The 26,616-nt window shown below is 35.4% G+C and overlaps 1 protein-coding gene across 2 annotated transcripts in view; it reads right to left on the bottom strand.

Moving 5' to 3' along the window:
• GPC6 (glypican 6) overlaps positions 1–26,616 on the bottom strand; it is a 1,241,421-nt gene that overhangs the window by 398,622 nt on the left and 816,183 nt on the right. For both annotated transcript variants that reach the window (XM_001366572.4, XM_056807658.1), the window contains exon 4: positions 10,649–10,814. In XM_001366572.4, coding sequence (XP_001366609.1) covers positions 10,649–10,814 — 166 coding nt within the window. The remainder of the gene's footprint in view (positions 1–10,648; positions 10,815–26,616) is intronic.

Genomic DNA, 26,616 nt, shown 5'->3' with positions numbered 1-26,616 from the left:
CCAAAGAAATCCCAAGCCATTGAAACCGTAACTCCTTTATTTAAAATGTTTTGAATATTAAACACTTTGGTCATCACAATTAATTTAGTGGTAACTTCTTTTTCTAAAGGTCAAGTCATTGAATTTGATGAGACATAAGGCCACATAGGGAAGAAAGTAATTCTGCTTTTCATAATCCTGGAAATAAGAATTTCTAGGAGAGTTTGTTTTAGTATACAGAGAATAACATGATAATATTAGAATCAGGATGAATTGTGACAATAAAGAAGAAAATTTATTTTATTTCTATAGAGAACTCATGAAAATTCACATTGCTTATAGCATTTAAAACTAGTGCCAATTTCTTGTAATTCTCAGAGATTCTCTCTCTTTTGGTGGGTAAGAGACTTAAGGAAGAGGAGACCCCCATGGAAAAAACCCTTGACTGGGAGACCTTCATTATAGTCTTGTTTCTGTTATTCATTAGTCATATGATCTTGGATGAGTGAATCAATCTCCTACCATTTATCAAATGCCTAATATATGCCTAGAATTATGTTAAGCAATGAAGGTACAAAGAAAAGTACAAGACAGACTACTCACTCAGGGAACTTATAGTCTAATGGAAGATATAACATGTAAAAAACTATGTACAAACAAGATATATTAGAGATATTCACCAGAGGGAACAACTAGCATTAAGGGAGAATGGGAAATGCTTCTTGCAGAAGGTAAAATTTTAGTTGAGACTGAAAAAAGGATGCCAATAAAGGTGTATATGAGGAGTGAGAATGTTTCAGGCATGTTAGCAAATGAAAATGCCTAGCATTGGAAGATGGAGGGTCTCATAAGAGGAGCAGCAGGGAAGCCATTGAATTGAAGAGTACTCTGAGAGGCATGAGATGTCAGCAGATTGAAAAAGTAGGTTATGAAGGACTTTAAAGATTACGTAGCTTGGGAATTCAAAGGTTAAAGTAGATTATAAAGAACTCTAAAGGCCAAATAGAGGATTTTATCTTTAATTCTGGAGGCAATAGGGTTCTAGTGGAGTTGACAGAATTGGAGATTAACATTTACTTGTACTTTAGGGAGATCACTTTGACAGCTTAGTGGAGAATGGACTGGAATGGGGAGAGACTTAAGGTGGGGAGATGAGGTGCAAGGATATTGCAATAGTCTAAACATGGGGTGATCAGACCCTATACCAGGTATTGTTTGGCAGTCAAAAGAGAGAAGGGGATATATATTATCAAAGTAAAAATGACAGAACTAAACAATTTTTTTTTGGATATAGGAAATGGGAGAATAAGGAATCAAAGATGACACCATGTGAACCTGGGTGACTGGGAGGAGATTATAGTACCCTCCCCAGTAATAGGGGAAGTGAGGAAGAGGGAAAGGTTATTATGTTAGGAGGAGGCAGAGAAAATGAGTTTAATTTTGGACACACTGAGTTCAAGAATAGACCTGGACAAATATGAGAATCATTTGCATATAAATGATGATTGAATATATGGGAACTGATGAAATCAAGTGAAATAATACTTATGGGGAAGAGAAGAGGGTGTAAGCCAGAGCTTTAAGAACATCCAAGGTTAATAAGCACAACATTGATCAAGATCTAGAAAAGAAGACTGAGGAGTGCTCAGATGGATACCAGGAGAAACTGAAGAGAAGCACCATCAAAATCTAGACAGGAGTATCAAAGAGAAGAGATGAAGGGAAGCCAAGCACTGAAGTCAAGAAAGATAAAGATTGAAAAAAGGTCATTAGGTGTGGCCAATGTCACTGAAATGAATTTTGGAGAGCTCTGTCTCAGTTGAATGATGAATTCATAATTAAGAAGGAAGTTAAGAGGAAATGAAATAAAGGCAGAGGGGGCAGACAGCCTTCTTCGGGGGTTAAGGTAGAAAAGGGAGAGAAGATATAGTATAGTAGGTAGCTAGAATAGTCACTTGACCTCTGTAGGCTTCAATTATTTGAGAGGGTTGGACTAGATAATTTATGAGGCTTGCTTCAATTCATGTATTCGATGAACTTTTCATTCAATAATTGCTCTACATTGGCTGCCTAAAGACCTCATTTTAATGACTATTCATAAGCTACGAAATGTCAGCATCTGGATTTGCTTTACAGCCACATGCATTTATACTAACAGAGTATTTCTACTACTGTACTGCTTAAGAATGTTTATAAAATATGTACAGTTCAGCTGAAATAAACTACACTCCAAACTTAGAGTAATGACAACAAATGCAGTCTGCCCTAGACAGTTGGATAAGACCCAACTTTCTCTCTTCTTTTCATCTGTGTTGATGGTACAGCTTTTCCATTCTGCCAGATTCCAGAAGGAATACAACATATGATAACCATCAACAAAAGATACTGAACCAATGAGCAAAAAGGAATAAGAAAGAGAGGATCTGGGATAGTTTTCAATTGATAATAACCATGTGTTTTTTCTCTCTGTCGTAGGATCCTAAAGGCATCTCGGTGGCAAGGTGGAAAAGGTACTGGGCTTATTTTCCTAAGTTCACATCTGGTCTCAGATACTTCCTAGCTGGGCAAGTCACTTAACCTTGTTTGCCACAGTTTCCTCATCTGCAAAATGAGCTGGGAAAGAAAATGGCAAAGCACTCCAATATCTTTGCCAGGAAATCCACAAATGGGGTCACGGAGAGTAAGATACAACTGAACGACAAAAAAGAATCTCTAAGGGCAAAATTATACTTTTCAGCTGACAGATGAAAGTTTAAAGTGTCAAGTAATACCTTCACTTTTTGTTCCTCCATTTAAAATCAATGTGCTTGGCCTAGTGTAACCTGCTTACAATCTCTACTACTGGGAGGAGATTGGAGAATGGCTGATAGAACACCTTAGTTCAGATGTCTAAAGCTACAGGAGGACTAAATCCAATCAGGAATCTGGCACCAAGTTTTTGAGCTCCCTGGAGAGGACAGGGGTGAACCAGGCTAGGGTATAAATGGAGCTCAAAGCTTTTCTGCCACTCAGTAGTGGGATGAGGTTAGGAAGTGACTGCTTCACTTTTAGCTCACCCAAGATAGGAGGACCCAGAAAACAGATAAGTAACCAAATAAATTAATTCATCAATAAATTTGGGTATGCCTAAATTTTATTATTGAATAGATTACCATACAATATAGAAAAGGGACCAAAACACCTCAGAAGATCTATTGATCATCCTCTTTCCCTTAACAGTCTCTACTCTCTTGGTCTGGGAGTCACCACTCTCTCCTGGTTCTATTTCTCCTGGTTCTAGTCTCCTATCAGATTGTTCCTTCTCAGTCTCTTTTGTTAGGTGCTCATCTACATCATGACCTCTAATATTAAGTATCCCACAGAATTCTGTCCTGGGTCCTCTTTTTTTTTTCTCTGTCTATATTACTCCATTTGGTGATCTCATCAAATTTATTCACCAACACTATGCTAATGATTCTCAAATTTATCTATCTTGCCCTAAGCTCTTACCTCCAAACTTGTGTCTCCAGCTGCCTTTCAGACATTTTATACCAAATGTCCATTAGGCATTTACAATTGAATTTATCTAAAACAAAAGTCCTTTATTTTTCACCCTGAATCCTAGCCTGTCCTCAACTTCCCTACTACTATCTAATACTGTGTAACAGACTCCTCTCAGTCCTCAGGCTTGTGATCTTCAAATCCTCACTATGTCTCACTATGTTGTCAAGGCTTCTTGGTTTCATCTTTGCAATATCTTCTCTTATATTAACTTTTTAAACCTATATTTGTTATTATTCAGCACCAGCTAGCTATCTCTTCCAGTTCAGGGTCATTTAGATTTTCTAAAAATACAATCAATGTTGAAATGAAATGTTGAACGAAAAAGCACCTAGGACAAAGGCGCAGGGAACTCTTCAAAATTAATATACATATCCATGAATCAGTAATCTTTTCCTATTGTCACTCTATCATAAATAAACAACTTAATTCTATCATTACTTAGTATACATGTCTGCACTGTGCCTACAAAAAGCATCATGAAAAGGTCTGTCTTATGTTTTATGGAAATGGTGGTATATTACAGCTATGGTATTGCCCTGGTCTGTTTTTAAAAATGTGATTACTTTTACTAAATTTATTTATGTTGGCCCCTAGGGATTGTTGCTTTTCTTTTTCAAATGATAAAAAATTATTCATTTAATAATCTGGTTTAACATTTTGCTTAGAAGTTTAACTTCATGGTCTTAGAATGTAGAAAACACCAATGTTCCTCTTTTAAAAACTGGGATAACATATTTATTCTTCTGGCTCCCTCTTAGTCTCTATGATTCTTCAGAGATCTGTCCCAGGGATCATACTCATGAGTTTTCTCAGTATCTGAGTATGTAATTTACTTGAGTTATGAAATCTGAACCAACTTGAAATCTTTCCCTATGACTTTTCTAGAGGTCTGGCCTTTTTTTTTTGTTATCTGTAGTTCCTTCTTTTTATGTTCCTGCTCCTATATTTTATGCACTTTTTCAATCTGAGTTCATCAGAGAGCTCCCTGTGAATCAACATATTTTTACATGCTTAGTCTTTTTTTACTTAATCCAAAATAGATTTTGGTAGAATTTTGCTCCTGAGAACATTCAATCTCTCTCAAGTCAATTTTCAGTGAAAATTCTCTAGTTCCCTTCATCATCTAATTTCCTGATAAAGCTATTTTCACCACCAAACCTTCTTTCAAAACACTTTTTATGCACATATTCCCTACAAAGTCCATTCAAGCTGATTTAAATTCTACCTCTTGAATAAAATCTTCCTGGACTAAGCTGGAAAAAAAAAATCTTCATAATTCCTCCCAAATCCACTGCTTAAGTCGGACAAATAGTATTACTTTCCACTTTTACATTGTAAAAGAAAAGGTATTTATTCCTTACCCCTCTTCACCATCCTCCAGATGCACTTACTCTTAGTTTATGTTCAATATAAATAATTTGTGTAATATGATATGCAATGATAGCAAGAATGGAAAGAGGACCAGTGTTGAAGTCCAGGACACTTGTGTTCAAGTCTTTTCTATTAAAAATTGTCTATTAAAAATATTACATGTGTGACTATGGGAAACTCACAACTTCTGAGTGCCCCAGAGGCAGTATATAATACTGATATATCATCTCACAAATGGAATCCCAAGACTAGATAAAAAAAAAAAGCAAAAGCAAGCCCCGACTATAGAATATGCTACTGTAGTTAATGTTCAGTGTTTACATTCTTTTTTTTGCATATAAAATTATAAGTCACTGAAGGGCAGAAATCACAAATATATGCATTTAAGTATATATATATATGCATACATATAGACTTATATATATATATTATAATATATATAATTTTCTTTATAGCATTTGGCAGGTTCATAAGAATTTTCCCAAATCTCCTTGTACCACTACCATTCTCAAGAGCCTTGAAACCTTAGCATGTGTGCCACTTACACATTTTCTATATGAAAAAGCTGAGTTCCAAACACCTACTGTACTCCTCAAAGCAGAGTGAAATGAAACTTTAAGGTACACCCAACTTATCTCTCCCCTACAGTTTTTTCTCCAATAGAACCAGAAAATTTTACATTGAAAAATGATAGTCACTGTAGGTAACATCCGAGAAGAGCACTGTTTAAAATGATACAAATCGGATACAAATGGGCAAATCTCTGCTTGGTGTTGCTACAGCTGCCCCTTCCTTTTCTCTCTTTTTTTTTAAACCAATTTTCACAGTCTATAAAATCTTAGAAGGTACCAGATGTTTGGCGGAGGCTGCTCTACACGTCCCCGTTTTTAAAGTGAATGCAAGATTTATTATAGCTATATAAATGTAATTTCAGCCTTGACTTTTGTGTTTATGAACTAGGGGTAATCTGCAACTGGGCCTCTTGTGGAAGAGAACAATTCTTATCAGGAGAGTTGAGGTGTCAATGCCAAACAATCCAAATAGCCACAAGATGTTCCTCAAACAGCCACTTCTGCCCACAAAATGTTCTCAGTTAGTCTCTAAATGCTCAAAGCGCTTTTATTTCAATGTAAACATTCAGGAAAAAAACGAAAAAACCAAACCTCTTCTACCATTCAGATGATGGTCAGGAGCCAGGCTAGAATCCTTTGAGTATGGCTATACCCTGACACTTGGGATGTCTGCCTAAGCAGAGACTGTTAATGCAAAAAATTATTATTTTTCCCCCTAGTGCCTATTTTCTAATATTGAGAACAGGACTAAAAAGCACTCATGCATTCCTTCCAATCTTTCGTAGCTCAGCAGAGCTTCCGTGGAGGGCTGCCATTCGTTTTAATTCAGCAAGTGGAAGTTTGGTTGTGTTTAGTACTGAGGGAATTCCACATGTTATTAGAAAGCAGCTGACAGTTTCTGGCACAGACAACTTGAGGCTTTACAAGCCCTCAAAAATAAGAGGCTAAATTTCATCTTCAGCAAAGCTGTCAGCAGCTTTATAAAAGGAGGACTTTTTCTTTCCCTTTTTTTTTTAAAGTGAGGAGTTGCTCCTTTCTCCTTGTAATGTTTGATGAACAAGGGTTATTTGAGCACCCACTCTGTACAGAGTGCTGTTCTGGGCTTCCTCGGAGAAGCCCCAGGAAAACACCTTCTAAGGCTTGCCTGCAGAAATAGGAATTTTTCTAGGATAAAATCCCAAGTTCAGGCTGAGAAAAAAGTACGGAATGCCAATGGAAATGGAACACAGCTGGGCTTTAGGACACAGAAACATTTAAAATATTTCACTTTGTAAATGAATTACCTTTCTTCTGACAAGTTCAAGAAACTAGCTGAATTCTAAATGGTTCCAAATTAGCCTCAATTTATTCAGGGCATTGCGAAGAATATGAGGATGTTCTGTCAATTGGATCATTGATTTTATTGAACACATTACTGCCTGCCATTGTTAACATTCTGGATGAGCACATAATTTTTATAAATGTAAAGTGTATAAACTGGTATATTACTAGAACAGACATAGTTGGCACGCGTGATAATCAGCACCAGGAATGGGTCTGTTTGACTGAAGTATTTTGTGAGACAAAGAGGCAGGCTTGAAAATACTGACATGCTGCAGGTGTTGACCAAAGGCTGGGCTATTATATATAATCAGTGTAGAATTACCAATTCACATTCTGATCTTTTCTATTGCACGTTTTCCTTGTCATCCTTGACTATATCTGTGTAAAATGGGCTTGGCATCTTTGACTAATTTATGTAGGGAATTAATGAACTAATACTTTACACCTGGAGGAATATGGTGAGAGCAAATCTTGCCATCATATAATCGTCCTGTGGTTGTGATCATCTCTCTAGGCCATGGTAGAGTTGAAAAATGGCAACTTTCTGATCAGAAACATCTAGGGACTAACAGGAAAAGATTGGGAGGGGAAGAGTGGATGTGAAAATACATTAAACCAGGATTAAGACACTCAAAAAATGGTCCACAGGAGAGAAGCCTGATTGCTTACCTACATTATCTGCTCATCATTTTTCTCTAAAGCAAATATTTTATTTTCAGGATTTCATTGTTAAGGCGAAAGACTCAGAAGGCATTTTATTTTCTGATGAAATATGCCCCTAGCAAACAGTTAATGGGGAGATTAAGAACTTGGGATGGACAGTTGGTTAATCAAATCAGGGAAAACCTCAATCATTATGACCTCAAGGTAAAAGGGCCCATTTCTCCATTCTTTCATCAAGTCCTTACCTAAAGCCAGTGGGATACCAGTAATAGAACTTCACTCATAGGGTTCAGGGCTTTTCCTACTTCCAACAGTGGGTTTGGGGACAATTCTGGGGAAAATCACATAATCTTGCTAGGTGAGTCTCAATTATTTCAGTTGACTGACTCCAAAATAAATCAATAGAGTTTTACCTGCTTAAAAGCAAATGCAAAGTAGGATCATCAAAGAAAGATGGTTTAAAAAATTATCAGAAGGCAGCTGGGTTGCTCAGTGGATTGAGAACCAGGTCTAGAGACAGGAGGTCTTAGGTTCAAATCTGGCCTCAGATAATTTCTAACTGTGTGATCCTGGGTAAGTCACTTGATCCTCATTGCTTAGCTCTTACTACTCTTTTGTCTTAGAACCTATACACAATATTGTTAAAGGTTTAAAAATATATCAGGATATCCACTTCCAAAGAAAGAACTGATAGAGTCTGGGATGCAGATTGAAGTATGCCATTTTCAGTTAATGTCCTTCATGAGTTTTTTTTTCCTTTTATAAGCAATGTGCTTTCTTTCCCAACATGATAAACATGGAAATATATACTGTATATGAGCACATGTATAACCTATTTCATATTATTTGCTGTCTTGGGGAAGGGGGAGCAGAGGAAGGGAGGGAAAGTACATGGATTACAAAATTTCAGAAAATGATTATTAAAAATTGTATCTACATTTAATGGGGAAAAATTATAATAAAAATTTTAATTATCATTCAGTTTTTTTCTACTAATCAAAACCATTCTCCTTAAATCCAAGCACTATAAGGAGGGGTGTGCTAATAGATGTTTAACTTGAGATAATGATGGGGAACTCACATACACGCACAAAAGTACCTATGAAAGAAACACTTCTAAATTTGATATATATTATTAATATTTTCTATATTCTTTTAACATTCTCCATCGCTTTCTTAAGTCCAGGTTATCAACTCAACCAAAAATTAAGCCCTAATTTGTAGCATTAATCAAATATGCACACTGAATATTTAACAATGAGCTTTCTTGATTTGAAATGGTTCCAGCACACCCTGCTTATAAGGCTTAATGTAATTCTCATCATTCTTAGTTCTTCTGTCATAAACCATCATGGTATAGCGAAGTAACACAGGAATACAAATCAGAAGACTAGAGACAAAATCCTAGTTATTATGAGTCATAGGAATTTGGGCAAATAACCTCCTGTTTCTCAGCCCCAGTTTACTCATTTTTAAGTGGGAATAATCATCAATACCCTGTTTCTTCATGAGATTTAGTGAGTTAATTTTGGGGACAGCACTTTGAAAAGTACAAATCTCTCTATCATATCTCTTAGTCCACATGTCAGGAATCTGAGGATCTTGGAGATTTAAATGGAATTATGGAATTTTAGGGCTAGTTCAACTTTTATCATTCCGTAGATGATAAAACTGGGATAAAAATAAAGGACTTTGCCAAAGGCCACTAATCGATGAAAGGGGATGACCATTTACTCACCTCAGAAAGGTATTATGAGTGTGGGGCATGTGTATGTTTGTATGATCTTTATTGGCTACGCTTTTTCATTGGGGTCATCACACAGTGAAGTTCAAAGTCCGTTACTATGAAAAGCTGTATACATTTTAATCATGCCATCAGGGTGGAAGATGAGGGATAGGAGGAAAAAAGGGACATGGAACCAATCTTTAACATCACACCTTTTGCTTTGTCTAAGTAATTTCTGTGACTTTGTAGTAGGTGATTGCCATTGGAATTTATATTAAAGGTTTCTTATTTTTCAGCACTCAGAAGTGTTTCCCGTAGCCTTCCTAAATACAGAAGTGTGAGAATCAATGGGCAACACAAAATCCCGAGGGACTGTCAGGTGAGCCTCTTTAGTCATATCTGGGGCATAATTTTTCCTGAATGCTAACTGATATGAATTTTTCCTTCTCTTTCTGAATCTAGGAAATATTTCCTCAGAGTACTCCATTTAGCCGATTTAACTCACACTGAATCACATGCATTTTGGTTTAGAGGTTTGCATAAATGATGAAGGACATTAATGGCTAAAATATGCCACTATTATTTGCACCACTCCACTTGTCACCATGTAATTGCAGTAAATGCAATTGGAAGTACTTTTATTTGAAGGCCATTTGACAGAAGGGAAGAAAACACATTTACTCTTTCAAGGCCCTGTGCATTTTGCTGGGAGAAGTCTGCCTATAAAATTTGTCCTTTTATCCTTGGATGGCTGTTTGGGAAATATCTTTTGGCAGCACATCTCACTAAATGATTTCTGTGACTCAAGGAAAGGCTGTGATTCACAATACTCCCTGCACATTCCTTCCTTCTACCCTTCCTCCCCCTTTCCATCATGCACAGTCACACACACACACACACACACACACTCCTCTTTTCCTTCTACCTTTCAGAGATTCTAAAGATATTTTATGCAAGTATACTCTGTTTCCTTCTTCAACAAACTAAAGGGAGACACTTGTCGTGTTTTAGTTAAAATATGGAGTCCTTTTCATCATCTCCCTCTATGAATAAGAAGTACCTTATCTCCTCTACAGTATACCTTTTCTAATACCCAAGACTATCCTGAGGTATACAAAAAAGAGACACACACAACAGTAGGCAATGAAAAAAAAAGGTTCTTTTTTGAACACATCCATCCTATCCACATAAATCCACTGGACTCAACTAGAATATTTTCACAATTTTCATAGAAATATCAGCTAATTCAATATAGTTGTCGAGTGAAATCTTTATATGATAAATAAAAATTGTTGCAAGGAAGAACAGTAATCCTTTTTAAACATTGGAAAGTTACTATTATAGGAGATTACGAAGGAAAAAAAAATCCATTATCTCCATTAAGCCTTTCTCCTTCTAAGTCACCAAAAATGAGTTATCGAACACTTGCTGTTATCACCTTTGTTCCATGTGCCATTTAAATGCTTCTTACCTATAAACAGGTTCCATTCTGTGTCTAGATCAGCCTGATTTGCCAAGCATCCCTTCATTACATTGAGGCAGTAGTTGTTGCAAGGTTTCACAGTGGGAAGTCCCCGACAATATGGGCAGTACAGCATCTTCATTAGTGCTCGGATGCACCCTGGGGTTGGACTGACCTGTGGATTTATTGAGGGTTGGAAGAGAAAAGAAAAGAATGGGAAAGGAGAGAAAAAGGGAAGCAAGTTAATTCTCATGCATAAACTTAAAGCAGAAATACTAGACGGGCAACTAAATGATGAGGATCTTAACTCTTAATAGCATCCTCCCATGCTACAAGTCAATTCCAGTTAATTACCTCATTTTGGCAAAAAGAATCACTAATTTCTTCATGTGAAGCTGTCAACTTTTCAATCTCCATGTCAGTGTAATTTAATACTACTGTCTCAGGTAATGCCTGACTAATGGAAATAGAAAATAAAATGAGATAATTCAACTGAAAGTCACTTGCAAAATTAAACGCCCTATATAAATAAAAATTAAGAGTTTTACTTAGACATTTAAGTTTGTATATTTCATATTTTTAGCATTTGAAAATGTTTGGCTTAGAGAAGATGGGTGTGTGTGTATGTGTGTGTGTGTGTGTGTGTGTGTGTGTGTGTGTACACGCATGCTCGTGCTGAGATAGTGATTATATGATAACAATCAAGTGTTTGCTTTTCTTAATCCCAGAGGATATAGAAGGACCCATAGCTAGAAGAGACATAAAAGAGGGGGAAATTTCCTAATAATTATAGTTGTCCAAAAGTGGAATTTGCTGGCTTAGAAGAATATGTTTTAACAATTACTGGAGATCTTCAGGTAAAGTAGAAACAGTGCTGGATTTGGACTCAGAGAATCACAAAATCATAGATTTAAAGCTGGAAGGGATGCTGGAGACCATTTGAACCAATGCTCTTCTTTTTTCAGAAGAAAAAACAATCCTGAAGACATCAAATGACTTGCCTAAGATCATTGGAACCAAATCTTCTGACTCCAAAGCTGATGTTCTTCACACTGAACTGTGATGATGAAGTCCTGGCTTTGCCACACAGGACCTGTCATTGAATTTTTTTGGGGGGGTCTCAGTTTCCTTATAAGGAAACTGGACAAGATGACTTCCAATTCTGCAATGATGATTCTGGGCTTTTTTGAGGAGAAGTAGGGCAGTTTCAGTTACAGATTGGATTGGAATATTTTTGATGTTTTTCACACTTAAAGAGATTCTATAGAAGTTAATATTAATTGCCTAGAAATGAAGGTGTTTTTTTAATAAAACCCCAAATTAACTAGAATTACTTTGTATGAGCATGTATGCCCACACATGAACATGTATACACACATACATACTTTTTTTTAACTGGATCCATTGATCTTTTCAATGTTGGAAGTACTGTAGTCACTTGTAGACCTGATCCCTCTACTGAATTCTGGCCTCTTTTATTTCTGACCTATGTCAACACTCTTTGAATAGCATTGGTGGTTCCTTGTTCTTGTGGTCTTATCATTTTAACAGACAAGGCAGATACCTAATTGACTTAGCCAAGTGTAGCTGAGAACTCACAAGCTCTAAGGATCCCAATCTTAGCTACCCTAGGGGCAGGAATTACAGGCATGTACATCTATGCATTGATGGATAGATATCACCCCAACAGAGCCTCATTTGATACAGCTGAATCAAATGAACACTGGAATTACAGTTAAAATACCATTCTCTTCAGGTTAAGGAATTTACAGTGATACCTTGGACAGCGTTACATTTCCTTGATCCTCATTTCCTTTCTTTATAAATTTGGGTTAACCTTTATCTCATATGGGTAAGTTGTCTGTCTTCCTTGCCTTCCTTTTATCCCCTCTAAATGAATTCTCATTCCTTTGCTGGTAGATTTCTAGTCTCTTCACTCAAGTTAAACCTCTTCTTTCCAAAGCTGCCAATGATCTCTAATTGCAAAGTCCAGTAGCCTTTTCTGAGACTTCATCTTATTTGACTTTTCAGCAACATTTGACACTGTAAACCACTCTCTTCCTGATAAACCTTTTTCTTGGATCTCCTTTTACTTAACTGTTCCTTTGCATTTCTTTGATGAATTTTCTTTCACTTTTCACCCCTAAACTATGGATGTACTCAAGTTTTTCTTCTCTTTTCTCTCAACATTTTCTTATTAATCTCATCAGTTCCTATAGGTTCAGTTATTATTTCTATGTAGACAATACTAAGATCTCTATAAACAGTCCTAGTATTTCCTGTGTTCCATTTCTATAAAACCAATTTCCTACTGGACCTTTCAAAATACATGCCCCTTAAGTCTCATAAATTCATATCTGAGAGAAAAAACTAAAACTAAAAACAAATGAAAATTTATTATTTCTCTTCCTAAAACATGTCCTTTTCCTAACCTATCCTATTTTTGTCCCAGGTGCCATCATATATCTAGTCACCCAAGTATCCTCACCTTCTTCTTATCAACTATATAATTTGATTAAATTATCAAAATAAGAAAATATATAAAACATATTTCCATCCATTATAGTTATATCATCATATAGCTGTCAAAGTCATATTCCTAAAGCACTAGCTACTCCTCTTCTCAGCAAGCTCTTTGTTGCTCCATAGATCAATAAAAAACCTGCCATTTAAAAAAGTTATTCCTGATGTGGTTCCATACTATCTTTAAAGGCTTGTTATACATTTTTTACTTCATGAGCTCTATAGAATAGCCAACCTGGTTATCTTCCTTTCCATTTCCATGACTCTCTACAAACTTTTCCCCAAGACCAGGATGTACTACTACCTCTTAATTCTTATTTTTCTTGGAATTTCTTATATTCCTTCAGAGTTCAGCTCATGTGTGCCTTCCTATGTTGTCATTCATCCCTAACTCTCATGAAATAACTTAATAGATGTGCATATATGAATATGTTATATAGACTTTTATATGTCATCTTCCCTATTAGAATTTAAGCATCTCGAGGGCAGGGGCTGTTTAATATTATCCTTTAAAAGCACGTGGGACAATGCCTAAAACACAATGAAAAAGCATCATAAAAATGCCTTAGTTTCTTCCTTTCTACCTCTCTTTGATTCTCAGTGCTAGTACAGTAACTGGCACAGAGTGGGTTCTTAATACTGATTGTAATTTAGTAACATGTGTATTCTTTATTTTTTGTTTTGTTTTGGATGGATCCCAGTTGGGGATTTTTTCAACCAGTTTAGGTCAGTATCTCATCTGTAATTTATAAACTCAGTCAGTTGCTAGGAAGTATTGAAGGGTAAAGTAATTTGCCTAAGGTCATATAACCACTACTGATAACAGGTAAGACTTGAACCATAGTTGCTTTGATTTCAATTCTGACTATGCCATGCTACTTCTTCTGATTAACTTTACTATTACTGCTCACTTCTTTTGAGTTTTATCATTTTATTATTTTTGAGGATGGTAGTACAGAATGAAAAGCAGGGAATAAGAATAGTATTGAAGAAGGCAAGTAGAAAATAAGTCCTTATAGGGCCAGGGGTTCTTTAATGGATTTATTTTGAAAGGCTGAACCCATGGAATGAGATCAGAGGCATTCTCATAGCTAATCTAGACTACCTTATGAAGAATTGTAGACTACATTTAACATCTTAATTTTAACTCGAAAAGAAAGTGGCCACTTTAAGCAGTGTGAAACCTAGAGCAAAGATAATAGTCAATCCTCCCTCAAAGAGGCTATTATTTTATTTTAACTGGGAAGGAGGCTATAAGATGATGTCATATTAATGTTTTGTTTTATTTTGGTGTGTGTTAGTCAAGTAAACATGCATTGCTATACCCTTGGCCTAGATCGGAGAACAAACATGATAGTGACACTGTTTTGAAGATTTCAGAGAGTATGAATTTCAGTTGTTTCCTTCTGCTTTCCAGAGAACAAATTACCCCTATCTTATACTGTGCTAACATATCACAAGAACAGACTAAAATGCCAAGAGGAGACATACGATTTATTAGCCTTTCCTACCATTCATTAGGGGCAGATAGATGGTGTAGTGGATAGAGTGCTGGCCCGGGAGATAGGAAGACTCATCTTTCTAAATTCAGATTGGCCCTATGACCCTGGGCAAGTCACTTAACCTTGATAGCATCAGGCTCCTCATCTGTACCATTAGCTAGAGAAGAAAATGAAAAACCACTCCTATATCTTTGTCAAGAAAAACCCCATAGGGGTCACAAAGAGTCAGATACAATTGGACAACAACAAAACCATTCAATAAGCATAGGAAGAGCCAAGCACATCATGACAAATATTTCTTAAGATAAAATACTTTATTTTGACATCTTATAAGATTTAAATAACTCCCTTTTTAAAAAATCAACACAGTTTTGTAGTCTTGGAAATTGGAGAGAGAAAATATGCAATATTGATCTTAAGACAACTTTGTCTTCGTCTCAGTCTGACAGAATTCTGTTTCAATATTTCAGGAAATAAAGAATTTTGGTGTTTTTTTTTTCTCAATTGAAATTACTTTTTTCTCTTTTTCTTGGTAACTTTAGTTTCTGGCTCCTTTTTCTGCCAAATATTTGTATCGAGAATATATTGGATTTTTGTAGATTTTTAGGTATTGATTATTGATTGGGGTCCTACTGTATGTCATGGTCTAGTTGAATTTCTTCATGCCACTCCTCCTATAGCATTGACATTTCTGCTACCTTAAGGTCAACCCAGTTCCTGTCCTCATTGCCTTTCAGATTTCTTACTATTTCCCCCCCCCCACTTTGTGTGGATGAAACCCTGAGCATTCAGTGTTCTCTGTTGTGAAGTATGTGAATCTAAGAATATTAAATTATTTTAGGACTGCAAAAAACTTACCACTGTGCTCCCTCAGATCTCAAGTTGTGATATGGATGGCAACTGAATAAGAAACACTCTCAAATTTATATGCCTTACTGGCCACTTCTGGTTAAAGGTGAAAGAAAATACATATCAGAATTAAACACTCAGTGAAGGAAGAAGCTTCTATTTCTTATACATCTTAGAATCCAGGTAGATGGCTTAAATTGTTTTCTTGTAGGGTTTTATGGACTTTTCTCCAATGTTCACTCCTTTTGCTATTAGGTGATGTGCAATCTATTCACCTTGACATTTCAGAAGAGCCTCCTTGTTCAAACTAACAGCTAATGGAGAAAATTGGTCACCTCTTAATTTCAAGAGAACAGTGTTGTTCAAGATTGAGTTAAATGTGCCTTTCAGAGTGGTTTTGATACTTAAATAATCTATTCCTAGTGAAGAAAAGATTTGATACCACGAGCAGGAGATGAAGAGGCAGTGATACTGGCAGCCCAAATTCAAGTTGCTGTTCTGGATCACAAACTCCAATAATTTATACACATATACATATTTATATTTATACAAACTATATATGAGCTGAAGGTAGCTGGATGGTACAATGGATAGAGCTGGGCTTGGAGTCAGGAAGAAGCATTCAAATCTGGTCTCAGACAGTTGCTAGATGTGTGACCTTGGACAAGCACTTAATTCTGCCTCAGTTTGCTCCTCTGAAAACTGAGCTAAAGAAGGAAATGGAAAACCACTACAATATCTTTGGCAAGAAAATACGGAATGGGTTCATATAGAGTTGGATGTGAAATGATTAAATAACAAGACTATATATGCACATATGCATATAAGTGTAGATATATGTGTGTATACACATGAAACCACCATTATTTATAAATTGCAATATATCAGGCACACATATATATAATACATATGGCAATAAAATAAATAATATATGCTGGTTATAAATATTATAAATAATAGTATATGATAAATACATATAAAATAAAATGTGCATACACACATACATATATACCCTTCTCACTTTAACTAAAGTTCTACCTGTTTTGAAAAATCCCCAAATTAGGTCGACCCATAACAGGCTGTGTATGTTTCCTTTCTTATTCTTTTCTACACTTTCTTCCATTTTTCTTCCTTTTATCCTGCCTTCCTTTCCTCCTTTTCTTCCTTCTTCTCTCCCTCTCTGAGAGTTTATACATTTTGTAATTATTTTCAATGAAGCTTCTCTTTCTATTATTGATTCCTGCAGTTTATAGCTCATATACAGGAATATTAATTTTTATTGATTTTATAATCTGCAACTTTACTGAATCTATTCATTTCCTCAACTAGTTTCAGTGCTAATTCCTTAGAATTTTCTAAATAAACTATGTCAACAGTAAACATAGATAATTTTCTCTCTTTGCTTATTTTTGTATATTTAATTAGTTTTTCTTTTCATTCTGATATTTCCAATTTTTCTACAACAATACCAAAAAATAGTAAAGAAAGTTGCCATTATTGCCTTAATTCAATATTAACTGGGAAATATTTGAGTTTACTCCATGAATTTAAGGCTATTTTAAAATTTTTAGATTTAGATTTTTTAGATTTAGATTTAGAATTTTAGATTAAATTTTTGGATACTCTTATCAGAACAAATAAGATCTTTCCCTTTTATTTTTGTGTCATTATTATTATTATATAGTAATTTTTTTACTATGTGAAAGGCTTTTTGGGGGACTATCTACTGATATAGTATTTGAGATTTTATAAAATGACTTAATTATGTAGTTTATTTTCTTAATATGAAACAATTCTTGAATTCGCTGAAATAAATCTAATTAAGGCATTTTTTTATTGTTTATTTTTAAAGAATCTAGCAGGTTATAGCTTCTCAGCTATAGTTCCTGGATACAAACATAGAACCAAAAGAGTAACCTGAGTTTACATTTTAATACCTCCTACCTTAATCAATCAATAGATCAACAGACATAATTCAATTTTTTAAAAGTGTAAACAAGGTTATTGATCATGCTGTGATCCTTTTACCACTTTATAAGGTGTGAATTTCTCTTTAATTGAATCAAGAAGGAAAAGACCTGATTGACTAATCAAACATGCTATCTGGGATCCTGGGGACTTTAAAAAACAAGACAAATTTCAGAAGTTTAGGTGGTCAAGACTAGTACACCAGAATCTTTCAGTTCAGAGGATTCTAGCTAGTTCCTGGAAAGGGAATCAATCTTTTTTTTTTTTTTGAGGAAGATAGTGTCTGTCTGTCTGTCTACCTTCCTCCTTCTCCTTCCTTTTTTCTCTTCTTTTTTCCCCTCCCTTCCACTCTCCACCTCCCTCTTTCTTCTTCTCTTCTCAACTTCTTACCAGTTAATTGACTACGTCTTTGGATAAATTGGACCAGTACTACAAAAGATATATAAAAGACACATCTCTGACAAACATAGAAACACATGGTCATAGACTAATATAGAATGACATCCATCTGAAGAAGGAAGTAATTTTAATAAATATTAAACCCTATTTAGGTGAATGATGCTATTTACTTAAGAATGGACTGCTAATAACTAACAGGTATGAGTTTTCCTTTTGGTCATATGTACTCTTTCTAAATATCTCTCACCATCATCGTATTCAATTTTCCCTCTGTATTTGAAGAGACATGTTTCCTAGACTACTGAGGAACACTTGGTATTAAGAGTTTTTATTACATTACTTTAATTAAAACATTTTCTAAGAAGTTAATTGATAACTATCAGACTTCTATTAATTGGAAACACAATGCTTGGGGCACTTAAACCTAACCCTTCAGCTTTACTCCTAGAATCCTGAGTACTCCAAGCCCCTTACTTTCTTGGGTCCCAACCTGCCAGTCTGAATGCAATTTGAGAGGGTAACATGAGAGAGAGAGAGAGAGAGAGAGAGAGAGAGAGAGAGAGAGAGAGAGAGAGAGAGAGAGAGAGAGAGAGGGAGAGAGAGAGAGAGAGAGGGAGAGAGAGAGAGAGAGAGAGAGAGAGAGAGAGAGAGAGACATAGAGAGAGACATAGAGATAGATAGATAGATAGAGAGAGAGAGAGAGAGAGAGAGAGAGAGAGAGAGAGAGAGAGAGAGAGACAGAGAGAGACGGAGAGAGACAGAGAGAGAGAGGGAGGGAGGGAGAGAGAGTGCATTAATTACAATAGAATCACCTTCCTAGATGACATATTTTGGGCATATATCTCTCCATCCTCTTTTTATTTTTCTATGTTATCTACTATTGTTTGCAGTGGTCTGTCATGGAACAATGTTAAGTAAAAAGACAAACCAGTTATTGGACCTTATTCTATCTCTTTAGCGAGATTACTGAAAGTTTGTAATTGTTTGAGTTGTTCTAGATTAGTGATTTGATGAATGTATAAACTTCATTTTAACAATGCTAGCTTCTCCTCTGAAATTCATAATCTTAGAAAGTTGCCTGGGGCAATGAGAAGTGAAATGACTTGCCCAGGGTCATATATCCAAGATGTGACAATAGTAGGACTGAAATTCTGGTATTCCTGTCTTAGAAGTTAGCTTGTTATATATACTAAGCTTCACTGCATCAATGGATTGTAGCTTGCTTCCAGAAAACACAGTGAAAAATGTTCAAACAGACTTTTCATAAATTATTGTTCCTCATCAAATAATTTACTAGCATCATTTTATGTAATTTAAAAAATGTAGTGATCTAAATGCCCAACAATAGGCAAGTGATTAAACAAATTGCAGTATGTTAATGGAACCTTTAAGACGGATTAGTATATGAAATACAAAGAAATCTGGAAAGAGCTTTAAGAAATAATAATGCTAAAGGAAAAGAGAAGAATCATATGAGTCTAGTACACACTATGAAAATCAAGGAAGAGTGAATGGATTATATTAAAGGATACTGATGGGGGCTTGGAGTGAATAAAATATACTTAATACTTAAATGTAAATAGTCATGAAGAAAGATTAATTGACTAGGTTGATGTTTAATGTTAAGTATTTCATAAAGCATTTAATAAAAATGTTTCTACTAAAAATAACTCAGAATCTACTTAAAATATTATCACTATATTGGGCTACAATTATTTAGAAAGAAATATGTGTAAATGATTGTGAGTTCCTTCAGGGCACGGACTATCTTTTGCTTCTTTATCTATCTTCAATTCTTACCCAGCACAAAGTGCTAAAGAGATGCTTATTTTGTGACTGAAAGGGGCAAGAAAGATAGAGGATGTATAAGAGAATATTTGGATATGAGCTCGGGAAGATCGAGATGATAATAATAATGCCTTGGATTTATGTATCATTTTATAGTTCAAAAAGCACTTTATATATATACACTTATATCAAGTTTTCACAATAACATTGTCAGGCAAATGGAAATTTGAGAGATCCCATAACTTGTCTAAGGTCATTCCACTCAAGTGTTAAGACCAAGAGTAGAACTTACTCCTGATCCATGGTTCTTTGTATGTCTTGGTCTGACCTGCAGTTGCATCACACTTGAAATATAGTAAGCCATTTTACATGGAACTCCAAATATATTTATTCTAGGAATCATGTTCCTGGATAAATTCTATATTGTTTACAATACCATTTCTTTGTAGTTACCAAAATAGTTATATGAAGTATTAAAAAAAAAGCACGAAACATAAGCAAACTCATGCATGCACAGAGCAGATAAGCCATCTAAATCACCTGAAAGCTCAAACAACCACAATTTTCTTCTTTACTGTATTTTATGAGAAAGACGAATAAACAAATTGATGTCAGGGATTCATTTTTACAAGTAACTTCTAGGGTATGTCACTGGCCCAACAAATATTTACTTTTACTCATATCAAGAGTATAATGTACAGTCTAATCAGCATGGCATGGTTGAAAGATTGCTGAATTTCAGATCAGAGGACTAAAGTATAAAACCCAACTTGGACCTCTCCAATTTACTTAGCCTCATAAAACGGCGGTTACATTATCTGTACAATGAAAGGGTGGACTACATGACTTTTGAGGTTCCTTCTAATTTGAATAATATGCTTTGAATTTAATGCACACTATAGAATTGGGAAGGGTGCAGCTTGTCCAACCTAAAGTCTCTACCAGGTTTAAGGCTGAAAACAATCTAATGTGATTTGAATAATCCCACACACTGGTCTCGGAGAGATTCTTGAGGATTTCTGAGAGAAAAAGCAATGAGAAAAACTTACTTAGCACATGGTCCCATCTGGTAACTGAATAGGAAAAAGGCATTCAAGACTGAAGGTCACTGTATCTGAACCTGGACTCAGTGGCTGAGATCACTTGAAGTATACCTTGCTTCTTCCCACCTGCTTCTTCTTTTCATAGATTGGACCTCTAGAAATCAAGCTATGGGTGTCTTGGAGCAGTGAATTTCTTCACTTGTGTAACAATAGTTCTGGGACTGAGTTGATTGATTTGGTTAGTGTGTGAAAATGCACCTGCCCCACTATTTCTAGCCAGCCCAAGATCAAGTCATACTTTACATATCATCCTGCCATCTACTCAAACCATCTTGACATCTATCTGTCTTGCTGTCCACAAATATACTCCCCCTCCTACCTCCATTTTCTGCTCTAGGTACATCAATCTAATCGATACTACAATTGCTTCTTGAAAAGGAACAATAATCAGCCTCTCTGTCGATCAGTGTACCAATCCTGTGAATCCTCCAGCAAAACTATAATCTCTGGACATCACTCCACTACATGGGAATTCTTACCCTATGAAACTGTCAGCTCCTGAAGGCAAAACCTTTTTCACCTTAGTATTTGTAGGAGTCCCTCTGCTTAACACTGTGAATGACACATGGGCTCCCCTTGGCATCCTTTGTGAGAACAGAGAGATTGGCAAGGACAGAAACAAGGGGAAATTGCCTCCATCAGAAGAGGCATGAGTACATCATCATAGATTTTGTTTGCCACACAGGGAAAACTCTAGAGACATTTCCTTCTGGTGTTGTGGGAAATTCCATGCTCTTTTGAGAGAGAAAGATTTGCTCCTGAAGAACCTGGACACACCTGACAGAAAATGTTGGTAATGCCTGCTGGGAATTGTACAGAACTAAAGAAGGACATATTGAAAAGCTATGCCTGATGGTACCTGCCAGGAGCTGGGCAGAACTTTAAGGGAAACCATCATGGGCTTCTATCTAATACAAAGGTAGCTGCAGAGGAAAAAGAGAAGTGAGGGACTGTGGTTATAGAATGTTGCCATTGGGGTCAGATGCTATTGATTCATGGGTAACTGTATTTTTTTTTATCTTTGTTTTCTGAGTTTGTTGTTCTTATAATAAAGCACTCACTGTCCAGGACAGAAGGGAAAAATAAAAAAGGCATAAATAAAAAAGATAAAATATAAAAAAGAACTATGAATGCTTCATATATTTTTCATGTACATTTTGAGAAGCTGAGCATTTTATTTCAGAAACAAGAAGAGATTATTACTAACTGACTAACTTTCATTTCAGACTTTATGTTAGCTAAGAGGTCCAGGTGGGGGTAGTGATTGCCTTAAATGATGTACAGTATTATAACTCACTTCTTCCAGGTAAGATGTTTGGCTCTTAAAAGAATAGAAATACTTAACAAAAATACATGTGAGTACTATGGAACCTTCAGGGTGAGAGAGTATATCTTTTCATAATTATATAAAATCTAAGCAAGTCATAGAGTTGTATTGCAAATTTCAATAAATATAATGTAAATAATGCAAAAGTATCACATGATAGAACACTTGGGAATAGTATATTTACAATTAAAAAAGATGAATTTTCCAGTTCCTATTGAAAGTTCATTTTCTAATTGTATTAAATTTTACTTAGTTGTGGTTTCGTGGGCTGAATTCCTGGGACTGAACACAGTTAATGCCTTACAGATTTCAACTTTTCTGAGTTTAAAAAGAGAAAGGTATTATATATAAAGCATTAGCCTATTCCCATTGGCCAAATCTACCTCCACATAACAAGACAGTGCTCAGAAATAAGGGAGGTAATAATTAGAAGTCACAAATGATTCCCTGAAAGAAGATTCTGCCTTACGTGAATGCTGAATGTGCATGGTCCAGTGGTGATAACAGCATCAACCCATTTTTTATTTAATTTGTGCATTAGCTCAAAACCTCATCAGAAAGGTAATATCCTTATCAAGAAGCGTTATACTTCCCAAGAATAAAAGGATGACTGAACTTGCTGGCTCTGGTGGAAAAGAAAAGGACCCAAATCATTTACCTAGATGTAACTGTAGAATTCTTATAGCTTAGCTTAAATATCATTAATGCTGGGGGAAATGTGGATTCAAACAAGGTTGTTCAAAAGGAAGGCTGAATAGCATGGCCTATGTAGGTACAAACTGCTGGCTCTTGTCAGATTCTGTCGCAGATTTAACGTTAGCTAAACCTACCTTCTATACTTAATTTCCTTCCTTAAAATATAAATAAAGTTGTCATAGAAGGTTAGTAAATGTGGAATATTATTCACTTGATAGCCTGGAATGGTTCCAGATATCACTTAAATAAATTATATGTGTGCATATTTGAAAATGGGTATTTTTTCAACCATTAGACTGAAATTGTCCTTTCAACGAGTTAAGTATATATTTCAGATAGTCTTAAAATGTGTTTACTCAACAATTCACACCACCAGTTCAATATTACTTTGCCATGCTTAGATGGGGCCTCGGGTGCCACTGAAAACCTTCTCTGTGCTGGAATGCCTTTCATTCAGGCAATATGCTTGACAGTCTGAATTTTATCTTCTTGTAGCTTTTTTTTTAAAACTTGAGCAAGGAATGTAAAATAAGAATCCTATGGGTCTCATTAGGGAATGGTTGTCTTCCTCAGTTAAAGATTCTAGAGTGACTATTACTTCATCTAAAAAACACACTGCAGTGCTGACTTTCAAATGTAAATCTCAGAAATCAGAACTCATTTGAGGAAAAACCATGAAATTCTACTCACCAGTAGAATCCTGTTACTAATACATTTTTAATAGGATAGATGTGCTTTGCAATATACTGTCTAGTACATAAAAGTACATCCATCAGCCAAACAGGAACCTCTAAAACTTTATACTGACTCACACATATAAACACGGTAGAGGGATGTTTGGGGGCAAGTTGTGCACTGTAAAATTACTAATTCAGATGATAAATAACAGAATTTAAAACTTGTTGCCATTATGTGGTGCTATAATGTTATAACCAATACATAAAACTATCTCAGACATAGAGGAAGTCCTTAGTAACAATGATTCAACTTTCAGTGACTCACATTTATGGTGTATGGCCAATTACCATCCTTCTGCCCATACTGACAATTTATACCAATGGGGAAAGAGGCAGACAGCACACAAATGAACAGATGTTAGTCAGGATGTCTCCTGCTGGACTCTGGGCAAGATTCCTTTTGGACCCTAACACAATAATGGCACCATAGTCCCTCTGATGCATGGTACATGCCTGTTCTACCATACCATCACTATTGCTCTTTTTGGGGGGGTTCCTCAGTATAGTTGGTAGAAAAATGGGGGAGAGGAGGCATACAGAAAACTAAGTTAGGCTAAGAAGGAAGAAGAGAGAAAAAAAGAAAATGACATAGAGAAATGAAGATGAACAATTAGAATAATGAGACTCATTTTCTTCTGTGTCTGATGAATACACATGCTTTCTCCCAGAATACTCTCTAGTATTACTGTTCCCATCTTACTGACAAAAACTAGAAACAAGTTAAATAACTTGACTAAGATTTGTTATACAGCAACAGAAAAGATGAAAAACTTATGTCGTCTGATTTTTGGTGAGGTAATCTTTTCATTGTACCATGACTGAAATAATAATAAATTTCTGAGATAGTGGGGGTAGAAGGTAAAGGGGAAAATATATGAATGAACACAAGTGCTTTAACACAACTTTTGACAGGCAGTGCCAGGTGTCAGCTATGACTCTATATCAATAGTAAGAGTAAGGATATTAGGTGCCACCTGTCATGGATAATTACTCTAATAATTAAATGCAGCCAATAAATAAGCAGTTAATGGCTCTCTTCCACCAACAAATGAGGAGCTCAAATATCATTAGCATTTCTGAATTTAAGCACTTAGCAACCAAAAGAAAAGTATATTTTCTTAGCAGGGGGTATGTGGAAGATTATTGAAAACTAGCTGATCTAATTTTGGCATCAAATAGATATAATAAAACTCTCTTCTGAGGAAATGTCTTCTTTAGAAAATGTACAAAGTAATCTTGAGGAAAATGGAACAAGCAGATGGTCAAGCTCAGATAAATAAAGTTGAATTGCTTTAGACCAACGCATTTAACTAGTAGTATCTGTTATGGTTCATTTCAGAGAGATGCAGAATATGGTTCTTCAAAGCATAGACTTTTAATATGGCATTCAAGGAATCAGAAAGACCAAAGGAAGGCTAAAGTCATAGAATTTTAGAACCAAAAAGGATCTTAGAGATGGTCTAGTGCACCTTTATTTTATAGATAAAGAAACTGAGGCCCACAGAGATTCAGTGTCTAGTCTCTGAACCAAACCTGTTTAGTGACTACTTACAAGTTCAATGGCAGAAACAATTCTAGAAACCAATTCTTGTGAAGCAAACCAATACATTTCTTTCTAGTATATGGCATGATTCCATTTAACCTATTTACAAGGTATAGGTTAAATTTGAATTTGAACCTGAGTAGTGTATCTTACAACCATTAGTTAATTGTAAAATACCTATGTCTCTGGAGGGAAGTTTGAAGACTCCTGGGCATAGCCACAGTACCTGATTATGATGAATTAAGGGAACAGAGGAGAGCCAGTCTATGAAGTTAAAAAGCAGCAATAGTTAACACTGATGATGTTAAAGACTTTTTGTAAGAAAAATGAATTATATTTTGTAATAGTCTAGCTATTGACAACCAATTTTTTAAGGAGAGCAACTAAGATATAATCCTACAAATTAGCCTTTAAAATATAATGGCATGCATTGATATAACATAAAATATAATAATCCATATTAATATATGCACAATGCACCTGACAGAGCAACTATTTAATAAATGTTTGTCTAATCTTGATACTAATGGAAAAGAATTAAAAACCTTTATATATATATATATATATATATATATATATATATATATATATATGCTTCTTGAAAACTCTTGATCATTTTGCATGACCCTTAAAATATTCAGTAAGTTTAATGGCATGTGGAGGCTAGAATTCTATGATGAATTAAAATCTAAAATCACTTGTTATTCTTTCTATTTCACTTTCTAATTGGGCCAGTAGAGTTATTACATCATGTAATTCTAACGCTTATTCACATTTAAGTTGTCATATATAAAATTGTGATTTTCCTAAATGTGACTGTTGTATTAATTTGTTCATTTATATTGTAGCATCTAGGTGACCAAGTAAATAGAGCACTGGGCATGGAGTTTGAATCCAGCCTCAACTACTTGCTAGCCATTGCAAGTCACTTAACTTTTGCTTCTCTCAAGCTTCCTCAGCTATAAAATAGAGGTAATAATAATATCTAGCTCCCAGAGTTGCTGTGAGGATCAAATGAGATAATATTTGTAAAGACTTAATAGCATATACCTGGGGATTAATAAATGTTTTTTAGTTTTTCTCTTTCTACCTTGATAAATCCATCTATAATCAAATGTATCTTTAGTTTCAGTGATTTGAATGTTGTTTCCAATACTGCCGATTTTAACTCATCCTATGAAACTGTTGTCTATGTGATCCCAGAAATCCATGGTGGTGAAACTATGGCATGAATGCCAGAGTGGGCACAGAGACCTCTCTCTGTGGGCACATGTGCTGTAATCCCAGCACAAAGTTCACCAGAGTTCATTATCAGAAAGCCAGAGAGATGTGGGGCTGGGCTGCTCTCCTCCACCTCTCCATGCTCATCTGAGGACATTTCTCACATCATCCGCCTCTCTAAAAAGTTTTCCATCATTGCCATAAATCAACCAAAACGGGTCCACCTAACCTAATGTTAGTATGATTAAAATTTTTTTTAAAGCTAATTTAAATACAAAAGTGTCTTTAGGTATATTTATTAATAAGTATGATAGATCTTTA

The sequence above is a fragment of the Monodelphis domestica genome, chromosome 8, assembly GCF_027887165.1.
Source record: "Monodelphis domestica isolate mMonDom1 chromosome 8, mMonDom1.pri, whole genome shotgun sequence".
Taxonomy (NCBI): domain Eukaryota; kingdom Metazoa; phylum Chordata; class Mammalia; order Didelphimorphia; family Didelphidae; genus Monodelphis; species Monodelphis domestica.
Note: the sequence above shows the minus strand (reverse complement) of the source record. Positions and strands in the feature narration are given on the sequence as shown.